Source organism: Suncus etruscus, chromosome 1, assembly GCF_024139225.1.
Source record: "Suncus etruscus isolate mSunEtr1 chromosome 1, mSunEtr1.pri.cur, whole genome shotgun sequence".
Lineage (NCBI taxonomy): Eukaryota > Metazoa > Chordata > Mammalia > Eulipotyphla > Soricidae > Suncus > Suncus etruscus.
This window is the reverse complement of record NC_064848.1, coordinates 189,009,022-189,025,279: the sequence shown is the minus strand read 5'-3', so window position 1 is coordinate 189,025,279 and position 16,258 is coordinate 189,009,022. Positions and strand designations below refer to the sequence as shown.

General features: G+C 54.1%; 1 protein-coding gene across 2 annotated transcripts; it reads left to right on the top strand.

Moving 5' to 3' along the window:
* The first annotated feature begins 1,278 nt into the window (after positions 1-1,278).
* Positions 1,279-15,407, top strand: JUP (junction plakoglobin). Of its 2 annotated transcripts, none has more exons than XM_049779097.1 (13): positions 1,279-1,368; positions 4,914-5,173; positions 5,277-5,515; positions 6,162-6,363; positions 7,323-7,467; positions 7,559-7,662; positions 9,062-9,400; positions 11,471-11,626; positions 11,803-11,922; positions 12,950-13,100; positions 13,194-13,315; positions 14,117-14,156; positions 14,312-15,407. In XM_049779097.1, the coding sequence occupies exons 1-13, from the start codon at positions 1,284-1,286 to the stop codon at positions 14,461-14,463; spliced, it is 2,115 nt and encodes a 704-aa protein (XP_049635054.1). In that variant the 5' UTR covers positions 1,279-1,283; the 3' UTR covers positions 14,464-15,407. The 2 variants fall into 2 exon arrangements, with proteins under 2 accessions (XP_049635054.1, XP_049635053.1); XM_049779096.1 differs by having other exon boundaries at positions 1,279-1,491.
* Positions 15,408-16,258: the final 851 nt, after the last annotated feature.

The window sequence follows — 16,258 nt, the reverse complement described above, 5'->3', positions numbered from 1 at the left end:
CTAGCTCCTGTCTTGGCCTGTTCCAGAGGTGCCCCGGGGCAGAGGAGGAGCTGGCACTGGCGTCACCACAAAAGGCTGAGACCTGCCTGTCCTCAGGGCCCTCAGGGGAGACCTGCCCAGTGATCTGGATTGGGGGTGGGCCAGGCTGCGCTCCACCCTCATCTGCACCTCCAGCCTAGCAGGGAAGGGATTTGAAAGTGTGGGGTGCTGCTGACCAGCCTGTGGGGGGGGGCTCCTACCTGGCTATGCTTGCTCGGAGGCCACTGGGATAGGGGGTTGATACTCAACTGTGCTGGGTGAGCAGTGAGATGCCTGCTTAGGTACCCCGTTCCTGTGCTGCTTTTCCTGATGGTTGGGCCCTCAGTTTCCCCAGGTGTAAAGTGGGGGAGCAGAGCATGAGCTTCAGAATTCGTCTCTGAAGGTTCTGGCTCCTGGTACCCAGCATCCAGTGGGGATTCTCTGCCCTGCACAGGGTCAGCTCAGTTCTTCATGAACTCCTAGTTTCTGCAGAAAGGGGGGGGTGTGTGCAACTCGTGGCAGGGGCACTGATTCTTACAGTGATCCATGTAGAATGGGGGCCCATCTGATAGATGAGGTCCTTGGAAGATTTGAGCAGCCCCAAATAAGTGACTAGAATTAGTAGTATTTGCAGGGACGTCAAATTCTGGGAAAAGCAGGGCTGGAGCAAGTGGTTTGGGCACTTGCCTTGTATTTGCTGCTCAGATTCAAACCCCCATTATTTTATATGATCCTCCAGCTCACCAGGAGTGATTTCAATGCATAGAGCCAGGAATAACCTGGGCACTATCATGGGGTGTACCCCGCAAAAATTTGGGAAAATCTCCTTGGAGCTGGGTGTTGGGAGAAAAGGGGTTAGGGAGTCAGGGTATCTGAGGCCTCTGGTGAGCCCAGCCTTTGCTCCCAGATTCTCAGGCTCTGGGGAAACCTGTCTGACTACTTCCTGCCGCGCCTCATTTCCTGTCTGGGTGCCTGGGTGCAGCACCACCATTCCCAGGGACACCCATGGGTGGGGATGGAGCTGCAGGACCCCCGGGAAAGGTCAGCAGGGTGAGCCAGCTGGAGGGGGCACAGGAAACTCTCCTTTTACTGCCCTCCCTCTGCCGTGGGGGTCCACCCACTTTGGACTGGAAGTGGAAGAGACCAGCCCAGGACTTACCCACCCAGCACACTGGGATGCCATCAACATAGCTTCTGGGGGTCCTGGGTACTGATGAGGGGTCCCCGCTGACTCCCTGCTCCGCCTTGATGTCCCCACAGCTGCCATGGAGGTGATGAACCTGATCGAACAGCCCATCAAGGTGACCGAGTGGCAGCAGACCTATACCTACGACTCGGGCATCCACTCGGGTGCCAATACCTGCGTGCCCTCTGTCTGCAGCAAGGGCGTCATGGAGGAGGACGAGGCCTGCGGGCGCCAGTATACTCTCAAGAAGACCACGACATACACCCAGGGGGTGCCCCAGAGCCAAGGTTGGGGTCCAGAGCCTTCCCCATGGGAATATACCCATAGAAAATCAGGCTGGGCCATGGTGGTAGGAAGGTCAGGGTCAGAGAAGGCTCACATTTGGGAGTTTCCAATCTAAGAGGGGAGGCAGAGCTCTTGTTCTTTTTTTTTTTTTTTTGGGTCACACCCAGTAGCGCTCAGGGGTTACTCCTGGCTCTACACTCGGAAATTGCCCCTAGTAGGCACAGGGAGCCATATGGGATGCCAGGATTCGAACCTCCATCCTTCTTCATGCAAGGCAAATGCTTTACCTCCATGCTATCTCTCCGGACCCAAGAGCTCTTGTTTTTTTTTTTTTTTGTCCTCTTTTTTTAAGAGCTCTTGTTCTGGGGCCGGGTAGGTGGCGCTGGAGGTAAGGTGTCTGCCTTGCAAGCGCTAGCCAAGGAAGGACCGCGGTTCGATCCCCCGGCGTCCCATATGGTCCCCCCAAGCCAGGGGCGATTTCTGAGCACATAGCCAGGAGTAACCCCTGAGCGTCAAACGGGTGTGGCCCAAAAACCAAAAAAAAAAAAAAAAAAAAGAGCTCTTGTTCTTAAAGACCCACCTAGTCTGAGGGCGAAGGCACAGCTCTTGTTCGAAGAGACACACCTGGTCTGATGGAGGAGGCAGGACTGTTACTCTAAACCCTGCCTAGCCCAAGGAAGAGACCCAAATTTTTTTTTTCTTGGTTTTTGGGCCACACCCGGTAACGCTCAGGGGTTACTCCTGGCTATGTGCTCAGAAGTTTGCTCCTGGCTTGGGGGACCATATGGGACACCGGGGGATCGAACCTCGGTCCGTCCAAGGCTAGCGCAGGCAAGGCAGGCATCTTACCTTTAGCGCCACCGCCTGGCCCCAGAGACCCAAATTTTACTTTTAGAAACACACCTAGCCTGGCTGAAGAGGCACAGTGCTTGCTCTTAGAGACCAACCCAGTCTGAGGAGGAGGAAAGTTCACCCACCCAGCCTGAGAGAGGAGGCAGATTTCTCTTCTGGATACCTCTGGGTACCTGGAGGGGTCAGAGGGTCATGAACTGAAGAAAAGGCTTGCTATATGTGAATTTCTAGGTGGAGGCATCATCATCCAAGAAATTGGGGTGCAGGGTCAGCACAACCCAACTCTGAGGGTCTCCAGTGTGGAGGAGCTGCAGCCGAGGCTGCTGATGGCGGGCGAACTGAGGCTGTGCTGCCCTGTGCTGCCCTGTGGATGGTCCCTGTTTGCATGAGGTCCCAATTCTATCCTCAACATCCCACAAGGTTTCCTGAGTACCATGAGGTGTCACCTTAGTGGGCCCAGGAACTGCAGGAACCTTGGAGCTTTTGTTTGTTTGTTTTTGGGCCACACACGGTGACCCTCAGGGGTTACTCCTGGTTATGCACTCAGAAATCGCTCCTGGCTTGGGGGACCATATAGGATGCCGGAGATTGAACCTAGGTCCGTCCTGGGTCAGCCGCGTGATTGAACCTAGGTCCGTCCTGGGTCAGCCGCGTGCAAGGCTCTGCGCTATAGCTCTGGCACCTAAATCTTAGAGCTTTTTTGGCTGAGTAAAGCAGGGAGTAATGCTGGGTTTCTGCACACTGCTCAGGAGCGCCCCCTTCTGAGCAACAACAACAACAATCAACAACAACATCATGTAGGCTCTGGTGGAGAGATCTATTCTGGGGCTCCTCCATGGGGTGAGGAAGCCCCTACCAGGTTCTCCCCTGCAGCTCCTGGCAGAAGAATGTGGGGCTTTAGACTGGCCCACAGAGGCCTCCAGGGCCCAAAACATTGGGAAGGTGCTACCTGGGCCCCACAGCTCATCTCTGCACCACAAGCTGAGGCCTTTGGCTGGCAGGGGCTGGCATTGCAGCACTGAAGAGCAGTCTCCCACCCTCTCCAGCAGGACAGCCCTAGGGACAGAGCAGTCTGGATATCTGTTCCTGGGGCTCCTGGGTCCCACCCCTCCCAGGGAAGGCACCTGCAGTCTGAGCTGAGAGCCCCCTCCCATGTCCTGAAGCTCATAGCTCTGATGTTCGTTCCTTCAGATCTGCCTGTGCTGCTCTATCACCAGATTCCGGGGCAGCTGCCTCCTCAGAAGTGAGGTGTAATTACTGTTCAGAGATCTCAGGGTTGAAAAGAGACCCGGTTAGTCTCATGCCACCCACTTGATTGTTAAGGGCGGGCCCAGAGCTGGCCTCTGGCCTCTGGAGTCAGGCTGTCTGAGCTCAGTTCCCAGCCTGGCTTCTCAGAAGCCCTTCCTGAGCCTTAGTTTTCCCATCTGTAAAGTGGAGATAATGACAGTACTTGCCCTGCAGGGTTATTAAGATTAAACGAAATGTAAAGTTCACACTGACTTCAATGCCAGGTGCATCAGAAGTATTCAGAAAGTGTTAAGTCTTGGAATTGAAGTGGTGGTTCAGGCACCCAGTGCCTGTTGAATACATGGAACCCAGATTTGATTCCAGCCACCACTGGTCCCCTGAGCTTCTCAAGAAGTAGCCTCTGAGCACTGCTGGGAGTGACTCCCAAATAAAACAAAGCAAAAACAAATGTGAATTATTTCATGAAAAATAAAATGAGTATAAAACAAAGAAAGAAAACATAGAAGCCTAGAAAGTGTCAGCTGTTCTTAGAAATGAATAATCGCTAACATTGTTATAATGGCATGTGCCAAACACACTTGCCCCCCCCCCCCTTTTAGAGAAACTCATAACTTATTTAATTTTAAGAGTACTGGGGCCGGAGCCATAGCACGGCGGTAAGGCATTTGCCTTGCACTCAGCCAACCCCGGACAGACCTGATTTCGATTCCTGGCATCCCATATGGTCCCCCAAGCCTGCCAGGAATAATTTTCTGAGCACAGAGCCAGGAGTAATCCCTGAGTGCCGCCGATTGTGACCCAAAAACCAGTAGTAATAATAATAATTTTAAGAGTACTTGGACCCGGAGGATAGCACAGCGGTGTTTGCCTTGCAAGCAGCCGATCCAGGACCAAAGGTGGTTGGTTTGAATCCCGGTGTCCCATATGGACACACCCATATGCGTGCCAGGAGCTATTTCTGAGCAGACAGCTAGGAGTAACCCCTGAGCACTGCTGGGTGTGGCCCAAATACCAAAACAAAAACAAAACAAAAAAAAGTACTGTGGGGAGTTAGATTTAAAAGGCTGGAGCGCACATCTGGGATGAGGCCTTGGGGTTATATCCAGCGCTGCTTGGTCCCCAGTTACTACTCAGTGTGCCCTTCTCCCCCACAAAAGAGGACTCTACAGTGGACAGAAACCAGGGTGCCATTCCACAGAGGACACAGGGTAGGCACGAGTGAGACAGGCCCCTGTTAGACATGGACCCTTGCGGGCTGTGCTGTCTGAGGCTTGAATTGGGGCCCTGCCAGCCACAGCTTAGTCACCTGTCCCTCGGCCCCCAGGTGACCTGGAGTACCAGATGTCCACCACCGCCAGAGCGAAGCGGGTGCGAGAGGCCATGTGCCCCGGCGTGAACGGTGAGGACAGCTCGCTGCTGCTGACCACGCAGGTGGACGGGCAGAGCACCAACCTGCAGCGACTGGCCGAGCCGTCACAGCTGCTCAAGTCTGCCATCGTGCACCTGATCAACTACCAGGATGATGCCGAGCTGGCCACGCGCGCCCTGCCTGAGCTCACCAAACTCCTCAACGACGAGGACCCGGTGCGTTCGTGGGGGGCCGGTGACCCATGCAGGAGTGAGAAGAAGAGGATCAGAGCCAGGCATCCTGCTCACACCTGCCCGCCGTCCTCTTTCCCGTCCCCAGGTGGTGGTGACCAAGGCTGCCATGATTGTGAACCAGCTGTCCAAGAAGGAGGCGTCGAGGCGCGCGCTTATGGGCTCCCCGCAGCTGGTGGCTGCCGTGGTGCGCACCATGCAGAACACCAGCGACCTGGACACGGCTCGCTGCACCACCAGCATCCTGCACAACCTCTCCCACCACCGCGAGGGGCTACTGGCCATCTTCAAGTCGGGCGGCATCCCCGCACTGGTCCGCATGCTCAGGTAGTGCCACTTGAGACAGGCGGGACAAGTGGGCCTGAGAGAGCGTCCCCGAGGAGGTCCAGGTTGGGCAAAGATGCCCTGGACCAGGGTGTACGTGAGGCCAGGCTGGTGCAGAGACATTGTACAAATCTGCCCCAACTCCCACTCCTGCCTTCCTCATCTGCAGCCTCTAGAATGTGCTGTCTGTCTGTGTCTGTCTTTCCCTCCTATCTCTCTCAGTGCCCCTAGGGAGAACACTCTCTCTCTCTCTCTCTCTCTCTCTCTCTCTCTCTCTCTCTCTCTCTCTCTCTGTCTCTCCCCCCCCCCTTTCTATCCCTTCCCTCCCCACCACTACTACATGGTATTCAAGGGACAGAGAAGAGGAACCCTGGGTGCTCAGGAGTGAGAGAAGCTCTGGTCCTGGGGACTAAGGAGACACAAAGGACTGAAAACCCACACTGATGTGGGAGGCAGGTTCCATTCTTAGCACCGTATAGACCCCAGCACTGGAAGTAGCCCCAAACACTGCTAGGGATGACTCTTATTCCCCCCAAAAAGCTGTGGTGCAGTGGGATGGTTAAAGAGCCAAGCAATGTCAGCAGAGGGTGTTGACACAGGGGTGGGAGAAACTTCCTGGGGCAGCTCCACTCACACTGCCTCTCCACAGCTCCCCTGTGGAGTCTGTCCTGTTCTACGCCATCACTACGCTGCACAACCTGCTACTCTACCAGGAGGGCGCCAAGATGGCTGTGCGCCTGGCGGACGGGCTGCAGAAGATGGTGCCTCTGCTCAATAAGAACAACCCCAAGTTCCTGGCCATCACCACCGACTGCCTGCAGCTCCTGGCCTACGGCAACCAGGAGAGCAAGGTGGGCCGCCCCTGCATCTGTGCACAGCAAGCCAACTGCCTCTTCATTTTCCTGTGGGTTTTCGGGTTGCTATGGGAGACAACTTGGTGGTGTCATGCAGGGAGGTAGGATGTGGTGCTGGGGCTTGATGCCATGGTACATGTGTGACTTTGTCCTGCATTCTATAGGAAGGGTGTTTCTCTTGGGGGTGGTGGTGGAGGGTTTGGGCCACATCTGGTGGTGCTTAGGGATTCCTCTTGGAAGTGCTGGGGATCAAAGCAGTGTTCAGGGCAAGCAAATGCCTTGATCTCATACCACTTCTAACAGCAGTGGGGGGCCGGAGAGATAGCATGGAGGTAAGTCATTTGCCTTTCATGCAGACGGATGGTGGTTCAAATCCCAGCATCCCGCATCCCATATGGTCTCCTGTGCCTGTCAAAGGGCGATTTCTGAGCATAGAACCAGGAGTAACCCCTGAGCGTTGCTGGGTGTGACCCAAAAATAAAAAAATTGGGGGTGGGGCCTGAGAGGTGGCTTAAGTGGTAGGGCATCTGCCTTGTAAGCGCTAACCTAGGTCAGACTGTGGTTCAATCCCCTGGAGTCCCATATGGTCCTCCAAGCTAGGAATGATTTCTGAGTGCATAGCCAGGAGTAACCCCTGAGTGCCACTGGGTGTGGCCCAAAATCCAAAACAAAACAAAATAAAACAAAAAACAAAGGTGGGCCAGAGAGATAGCATGGAGGGGAGGCGTTTGCCTTGCATGCAGAAGGACGATGGTTCGAATCCTGGCATCCCATAGGGTCCCCCGAGCCTGCCAGGAGCGATTTCTGAGTATAGAGCCAGGAGTAACCCCTGAGGGTCACCGGGTGTGGCCCCAAAACAAAAACAAAACAAAACAAAAAAGAACAAAGGGGATGCGGGTTGTAGCTGATGTTCTGTTTCACTGTCCATTGGCTCACACATCCCTGCTCTCCTCCAGCTCATCATCCTGGCCAACAGCGGCCCCCAGGCACTGGTGCAGATCATGCGCAACTACAGCTACGAGAAGCTGCTCTGGACCACCAGTCGCGTGCTCAAGGTGCTGTCCGTGTGTCCCAGCAATAAACCTGCCATTGTGGAGGCCGGTGAGTGTGGTGGGGCTGCTCTTGAGCACTGTCAGGAGGAGCCAGGTTGGGACTGCCTCACCGTTGACGTCAATCCTTCACCCCACCCCAGGTGGGATGCAGGCCCTGGGCAAACATCTGACGAGCAACAGCCCTCGCCTTGTGCAGAACTGCCTTTGGACGCTGCGCAACCTCTCAGACGTGGCCACCAAACAGGTAAAGGCGGGCTCCGGGCCGGGGTCCAATTCTTCATCCATCTTCTTTTTTTTTTTTTTTTTTTTTGGTTTTTGGGCCACACCCGTTTGATGCTCAGGGGTTACTCCTGGCTATGTGCTCAGAAATCTCCCCTGGCTTGGGGGGACCATATGGGACGCCGGGGGATCGAACCGTGGTCCTTCCTTGGCTAGCGCTTGCAAGGCAGACACCTTACCTCCAGCGCCACCTACCCGGCCCCCATCCATCTTCTTTACCTTAACCGGTGCAGGCAGAGCTAAATCCTGCTCCCTGGTGGCTGAGATGGGAAATATACTGAATACAGTCACCCCCAGCCAAGTTGAGCTGAAGATGCTAAGCCTTTTAGGGACCTGGGCAAGGAAATAGAAGTGGGGTGGGGTAGCCAGGTTCAGATCTCCTGAGCCCTTCTTCCACCTGACTACTATTTACTGAGCACCCACCCCCATGACAGCTTTGCCAGGCCTGAGGGCTTTCGACTCCTTCATTTCTCCTTTTAAGGCTCTAGAAATAGGGCCCTGAGAGATAAGCGGTGTTTGCCTTGCAAGCAGCTGATCCTGGACCTAATGTGGTTGGTTTGAATCCCAGTGTCCCATATGGTCCCCCATGCCTGCCAGGAGCTATTTCTGAGCAGACAGCCAGGAGTAACCCCTGAGCACCGCCGGGTGTGGCCCAAAAACCAAAAAAAAAAGGTTCTAGAAATAGAATGTGGGACCCCCAAGGCCTTGAGGTTAATGGCCTTGGTGAAAGAAGAGAATGGCAGAGCTGGAATTTGAACCAGGACTTTCGGCTTCTGAGCCCAGGGTCTATGATACACAGCTGGCCCCTTAGGAGAAGTGAGGTTTTTGGGTTAGAATGATTGCAAAGGACTCTGGGGCATGGGCTACTGAAGGGCAAAAAAAGGAGAAGCATATAACAGGATCAGCAGAGGCTGGAGCAATAGAGAGTAGGGAAGTAGGGTGCTTGCCTTGCTTGTGGCCTACCCAGATTCCATTCCCTGTACCCCATCTGTTCCCTTGAGTCCTATGCTCTGGAGTGATTTCCTAAGCACAGAACCAGGTATAAGTCCTGAACTCTGCCAGGTGTGGTCCCCCCAAAAAACAAAAACAAAATCCTGAAAGTGTGTTATCAGGGTAAGCAGGGATAACTTATCTCCATGCTATCTCTCTGGCCCCCTGGAGGAGCAATTTCTGAGCACTGAGCACAGAGCACCTGAGCACTGCCAGGTGTAGCCCCCAAACCAAAAGATCCCTGCAAGATGTAGTGGGTGAAGATGCCCACCAAACCTAGGCTGGGGACCTGGGAGATCTTGGCAGAGGGGGCTCTGTACTCCCTTGGCCCAGAAGCTCCTCCTTCATGCCCCACCTTGCCTGCCTGCCTGCAGGAGGGCCTGGAGAGTGTGCTGAAGATCTTGGTGAACCAGCTGAGTGTGGACGACGTGAACGTGCTCACCTGCACCACGGGCACTCTGTCCAACCTGACGTGTAACAACAGCAAAAACAAAACGCTGGTGACTCAGAACAGCGGCGTGGAGGCGCTCATCCACGCCATCATGCGTGCGGGCGACAAGGACGACATCACTGAGCCCGCCGTCTGTGCCCTGCGCCACCTCACTAGCCGCCACCCCGAGGCAGAGATGGCCCAGAACTCCGTGCGCCTCAACTACGGCATCCCGGCCATCGTCAAGCTGCTCAACCAACCCGGCCAGTGGCCGCTGGTCAAGGTATTTCCTAAGCCCAGGCACAGAGGGGGTCGGGCAAGCCAGAAGGCAAGACTGAGAGGCCAGGAGAAAGAGCCCTTCCACAGGTGGCCTTTCCAGGTTATACCTTTCCAGCCTCCCTGCACCTCAGTTCTGGTTCCTTTTCTTCCCCCTACCCCCCCTCCCCCTTTTATTTTTTTTGAGTAAAAATGGGTTTTATTTGAAGGTTTTAAGGAAGGATAAGGAGAGCATAAGAAAAAGAGAGAAGGGGGCTAGAGTTATAGCACAGCAGGTAGGGCATTTACCTTGCATGCAGCTGACCCAGGTTTGATTCCTGGCATCACATATGATCCTCCGAGCCTGCCCAGAGGCTAAACACTACTGGCAGTGGCCCAGAAATAAGAAAGACAGGCAGATCAGAGTGATAATACAGTGGGGAAGGTGTTTGCTTTACATGCAGCAGACCCAGATTTGATCCTGGAATCTCATATAATTCCCAAACCCACTAGTGGTTAATCCCTGAGTACTGCTAGGTGCCTCTTTTTTTTTTTTTTTTTTGGTTTTTGGGCCACACCCAGTAACGCTCAGGGGTTACTCCTGGCTATGTGCTCAGAAGTTGCTCCTGGCTTGGGGGACCATATGGGACACCGGGGGATCGAACCGCGGTCCGTCCAAGGTTAGCGCAGGCAAGGCAGGCACCTTACCTTTAGCGCCACCGCCCGGCCCCTGCTAGGTGCCTCTTAAAAAAAACAAGGGGTCAGGGGCTGGAGAGATAGCATGGAGGTAAGGCATTTGCCTTGCAAGCAGAAGGATGGTGGTTTGAATCCCGGCATCCCATATGCCTGCCAGGGGCCATTTCTGAGCATAGAGCCAGGAGTAACCCCTGAGCACTGCCGGGTGTGACCCAAAAACAAACAAACAAAAAACAAAACAAAAAAAAAACACAAGGGGCCAGATCAATAGTAGGATTCTAGATCAATTGATCCAGATCAATTGTAGGATTCTAACCGACAAACCGTTGACCTGGATTCAATCTCTGGCACCTCATATGGTCCCCTAAACTCCACCAAGAGTGATTCCTGAGCAAAGCCAGGAATAAATCCTGAGCCCTGCTGGATATGACCCCAAACAAACAAACAACAACAAACAAAAATAAAAACAGAAAAGTCACTAGGACTCTGTAGTCTGGGGTGGGGTTGAAGAGAGAGGAAAGGATGGACACACAAGTGTGTGTGTGTTTGGACACACAAAAAATAGGTCAGGACGAGGGGCTGCTAGAATGCTCTGGAACATTCTTTTTTTTTTTGTTTTTGGGTCACACCCGGCGGTGCTCAGGGGTTACTCCTGGCTGTCTGCTCAGAAATAGCTCCTGGCAGGCACAGGGGACCATATGGGACACCGGGATTTGAACCAACCAGCTTTGGTCCTGGATCGGCTGCTTGCAAGGCAAACGCAGCTGTGCTATCTCTCCGGGCCCGCTCTGGAACATTCTATTATGGCTCTTATTAGAGGAGCAATAAGAACTAGATACAGGGGCTGGAGAGAGAGCATGGAGGTAAGGCGTTTGCCTTTCATGCAGAAGGATGGTGGTTCGAATCCCACCATCCCATATGGTTCCCCCGAGCCTGCCAGCGAGCGATTTCTGAGCATAGAGCCAGGAGTAACCCCTGAGCATTGCCGGGTGTGACTCAAAAAACAAACAACAGGGGCCGGGCGGTGGCGCTAAAGGTAAGGTGCCTGCCTTGCCTGCGCTAGCCTAGGACGGACCATGGTTCGATCCCCCGGTGTCCCATATGGTCCCCCAAGCCAGGAGCGACTTCTGAGCGCATAGCCAGGAGTAACCCCTGAGCGTCACCGGGTGTGGCCCAAAAACCAAAAAAAAAAAAAAAAAAAAAAAACAAACAACAACAACAAAAAGAACTATATACAAAGTCCCACAGAGCTAGTGGAATAAGGAACAGGTACAGGGGTGGCCTCCTGGAGATCTTCAGCCTGTTTGTGTCTGGCCTGGGGGGACAGAGAGATGGTGCTGGGCATTTGGGACCCTTCAGAGGCCCAGAAAATGTCTTCTAATCACTTCCCTTTTCTCACTAGGCAACCATTGGCCTGATCAGGAACCTGGCCCTGTGCCCAGCCAACCATGCCCCACTTCAGGAGGCCGCAGTCATCCCCCGACTGGTCCAACTGCTGGTTAAGGCCCACCAGGATGCCCAGCGCCATGTGGCTGCAGGCACACAGCAGCCCTACACGGTGAGTGAGTCCGAACAGCAGTCCGGGCTTGGGTGGGGGGGTCCACGGTACACCCTGTAAATACTTTAGGGGAAGGTGAGCCGCAGCTGAGTCCAGCCCCAAGGACCAGCGGGATGAGTTGGCTTCATTGGGAGGTGTGTGGAGCCCCCTGTCATTGCCCCCTTCCTTTCCTGCAGGATGGCGTAAGGATGGAGGAGATTGTGGAGGGCTGCACTGGGGCCTTGCACATTCTTGCCCGGGACCCCATGAACCGCATGGAGATTTTCCGACTGAACACCATCCCCCTGTTTGTCCAGGTGAATTGGGGCAAGTGGGCAGAAGAGTTTCCTCATTTCTCTGCTTATCTCCACTGCTAAAAGGGGAAGAAGCTTGGTGGTTTGGAGCTTTAAGGTTTGGAGGGATCCTGGGCCAGGCATTAAACTAGTGGGGGACATTCCTAGCCAGTGCCTGCAGGGGTGACATTCCAATCTCCAAAGCCAGTAAAGAGCTTGCAAACCAAAAGAGCTTGTGGGCCAGAGAGAATGCAGAGGAGGGAGGGCATTTGCCTTGCAGGCAGCTAACCTAGGTTCAATTTCTGGCATCCCATATAATCCCTAGAGACTGCCAGGAGTGATTCCTGAGCACAGAGGCAGGAATAATCCCTGAATATCAAGTGTAGCCCCAAAACAAAACCAAAATCCCCCAAAACCCCATTAAAAAAATCCACAACTACCAACTTGAACAAAAATCTGGCCACCATTTAGGGGCCCTGGAGCCCTACCAGGAATAAGGCTTGAACACAGCTGGTGTGGCTACAGAACAAAACAAACAAAAATTGGGTTGGAGCTGAAGCTGAGTGAGATGTATGTCTAAGACTGAGTTCAGTCCCTGCCATCAGCAAAAATACTAGGGCCAGGAGCTAATTGTGTTCCCACCAGCTTCAATTCCTGGCGCCATGGTTCCCCCCAAGCATCGTGTGGTGTCATCCTAGAGGCCACCTAAAATTGAACCAGTGGCTGGGGCCAGAGCAATAACACAGCAGGTAGAGCATTTGCCTTGCATGTGGCTGATCCAGATTTAATTCCCAGCATCCCATATGGTTCCCCAAACCTGCCGGGGGTGATTTCTGAGTGCAGAGTTAGGAGAAACCGTTGAGCGGCATCACTGCTTACACACAGACAGACAGGCAGGCAGGCAGGCAGGCAGACAGAAACACACACACACACCAATGAGCATCTTCCAGTCCTTGCATCGAATACATTCCTACATGTTTTAGTGTAAGGCGGTAGGTGTGAGTGAGGAGCAGGGCTGCAGCACCCCCTCACCCCATGCCTTCCTCCATAGCTCCTGTACTCCTCCGTGGAGAACATCCAGCGTGTGGCAGCCGGTGTACTGTGTGAGCTGGCCCAGGACAAGGAGGCGGCTGACGCCATCGATGCTGAGGGCGCGTCGGCACCACTCATGGAGCTGCTGCACTCTCACAATGAGGGCACAGGTGAGGGACCTGGGAGGGACTCGCGGGGCCCGGCGGGTCGGGTCTGCAGCCTCCCAGCCCACCCTGATGGCGGGGATCTCCTTCCCTCTGCAGCCACCTATGCTGCCGCTGTGCTGTTCCGTGTCTCCGAGGACAAGAACCCAGATTACAGGAAGCGCGTGTCTGTGGAGCTCACCAACTCGCTCTTCAAGCATGACCCAGCTGCCTGGGAAGCTGTAAGTGTCTGCACTGCGAGCAGGCTTTTTATTTTTTGAGGGGCAGGGGGTGTCTACCCAGCTTCTCATCCTTCATTTCATTTTATTTGGGGCTGGCTCCCATGTTCCCCTTTTTGAGACCTTGATCTACAATGCTTATTCCCAGGCTCCCGTTGGGGCTGGAGTGATAGTGGGCCTTGCATTTAGCTGACCTGAATTTGATCCCTAGCACCTCATATGGTACCCTGAGCTTTGCCAGGAGTGATTCGTGCCCTGAGCACCGCTGGGTGTGATTCAGAAACTGAAAACAAAACAAAAAAACAGGGCAGCCGGAGAGATAGGATAGCAGGTAGGGCATTTGCCTTGCATGCAGCTGACTCCAGTACGATTTCCAGCATCCCATATGGTCTCCTGAGTGCCTGAGTGATACCTGAGTAAAGAGCCAGGAATAACCCCTAAGCACTGCTAGATATGGCCCCAAACAAAAATTAGGGTACTCTAGTTCAGAGCGATAGCACAGTCCCAGAGAGTTTGCCTTGCAAGCAGCCAACCTAGGACAGACCCGGGTTTGGTTTCCGGCATCTCATATGATCCCCTGAGCCTGCCAGGAGCGATTTCTGAGCGCAGAGTCAGGAGTAATCCCTGAGTGCTGCTGGGTGTGGCCCCAACCCCCCCAAAAAAAACAGATTCCTTTCCACAGTGGACCCCCATTCTCCACCCTCTATTCCTGCAGTAGGCCTGCTACCCTTCCAGTAGGCTCTCACTACTGCCTACTGCCCACTCTGGCCTGCCCCCCAATTTTCTGTCTCCTTCCTTCCCCAGGCCCAGAGCATGATCCCCATCAACGAACCCTATGCAGATGGTGAGCAATTTGGGACCCTGGGATTGGTGGGGAAGGGCAGGGCAGAGGTGGGGGGTATACTGCTTTGGAAGCAGACACTTGGGGTGCGGCCTCCAGGAGCTTGAACAGGGAGTTGGCAGTGGTGGGCAGAGGCCAGAGCTCTTGTGTCCCCACAGACATGGACGCCACCTACCGCCCCATGTACTCGAGCGATGTGCCCCTGGACCCATTGGACATGCACATGGACATGGACGGCGACTACCCCATCGACGCCTACAGTGATGGCCTCAGGCCCGCCTATGTGGCCGGCGACCACATGTTGCCTTAGCCACTGCCCAGTGCACTCAGCAGGCACTTTCTTTTCTCCCACCGCCTCTTTTCTTAGGGGCCCCTGAATCCTGTTTTGGGAGAGACATCATGAGGCCTGTTGTATCTTGGCTCACGGGGGGACTTGTGGGAGTAGGTCTAGCCTGGGGGGGACAGTCCTCTCTGTCCCTCCTCCTCTGAGAGGGTCTCCCAGAGACAAAAGTGCCTGAACTGGGGAGCAGAGACCCCCTACCCCGCCCTACCCTTGGCCTCTAGGGGCCTCCTAGGGCCTTGTCAGCTCCCAGCTCCTGCCTTTTTGTTCTGGCCTGGGGTTCTGCACCCTACACTCCTCCAGCCCCTGGCCCAGGCCACCAAAGCTTTAGACTTGAGTGCTCATTCTGTCCGCAGCTCCCAGAACCTCCCCCCTGCACTGCCTGCCTCCCAGGGCCTTGGTTTTTACTCTGGATCTTCTCAGTAAACTTCCCCATCTGACCACTTAGGCTGAACTTCCAAAATCCAAAACTTGTCTTGTAAACTTCAGGGACCATCCAGGAACGGGAAGGTGGACACACACATACACACACAAACACCCATACACACACACACACTCATATATAGTCACAAACATTCACACACACACATACACACACACACAGTCTTCCCCACACCAGGACATGAAGCCTGTGTCTAGAGGACACAGTCAGACGGGGTCCCCTCCGGGGAGTTCTGGAGACAGTTCTCCATCCCCCTTACCACAGCTAACCTAGCTGCCCCCTGAGAAGTGCTCTTGGCTGACCCCTCTGGTGTGTGGTGAGGGTTTTATCTTCCCCTCCTGTTTCAAACTCCCCCCAGTGAGTGTGGGGGAGGGATCCTGCAGAGTTTTATTATTATGCTTTATGTTTTTTGGTTATTGGTTTTTTTTTGTATAGACCAAAGCAAAAATAAATAAATAAAAAATAAAAAATAGCTCAGAGATCTAATGGGGACTATTTTGGGGGAGTAGGGTCGGAAGTTGGGGCTGGGGAAAGAGAAGAGACTAATTGACAGGCTGGACCCAATAGGTGTTTTGGGCTCCATCTTGGAACCGAAATGGTCCATAAGGAGAAGATGACAGGGGACAAGCGCCCTCAGGCTCTGGATGCTCTATGACACCTACCCTGCTTTTTCTTTGCCATGCCCTGTCCAGCCAGAAAAGAAAGCACCATGAAGGTCAGGAGAAGATAGCACAGGATAGGGCAATTGCCTTTCATGCAGCTGACCCAGGTTCAATCCCCGGCATCCCATATGGTCCCCTAAGCCTGCCAGGAGTGATTTCTGAGCACGGAGTCAAGAGTAACCCCTGAGCACTACAGGATGTGGCACAAAACAAAACGAAACAGTGCCCTGGGCAGGTTTCTTGTGGACACCATAATTCAGGCTCCTGGTTGAGCCGTCCCTCAGCCACACCCCTGGCTCTGCACCCTCAACCCACATCCTCCCCTACTGCCCTCTGTGCTCAGTCCTGGTCCCTGACATTTGTCTAGCTGGTAGTTCCAGTTTCCTCACCCCAGTTCTAGGGAGCAAACCTTCTCATATGGCCCGTCCCTCCACCATGGGATTCCATGCCCATTGCCTTCTTCAAATCTAACTACCTCCAAATTCTCCCCAGGACTTGAACATGTGAGGCTGGAGCAATAGTACAGTGGTTAGTGTAGTAGAGCATTCACCTTGCACACGGTAAACCCAGGTTTGATCCCTGGCACCCACTCTATGTGGTCCACCAAGCCAACAAGGAATGACCCCTTAATATAGTACAAGAAGTGAACCCTGACCACAGC

Excerpts from the sequence above, each read along its gene's own strand:
- JUP (XM_049779096.1), top strand. The coding sequence starts at position 1,284 with ATGGAGGTGATGAACCTGATCGAACAGCCCATCAAGGTGACCGAGTGG. Across the intron at positions 6,364-7,322 it reads ACGGCAACCAGGAGAGCAAG|CTCATCATCCTGGCCAACAG; the intron begins GTGGGCCGCCCC and ends GCTCTCCTCCAG. Across the intron at positions 7,663-9,061 it reads CAGACGTGGCCACCAAACAG|GAGGGCCTGGAGAGTGTGCT; the intron begins GTAAAGGCGGGC and ends GCCTGCCTGCAG.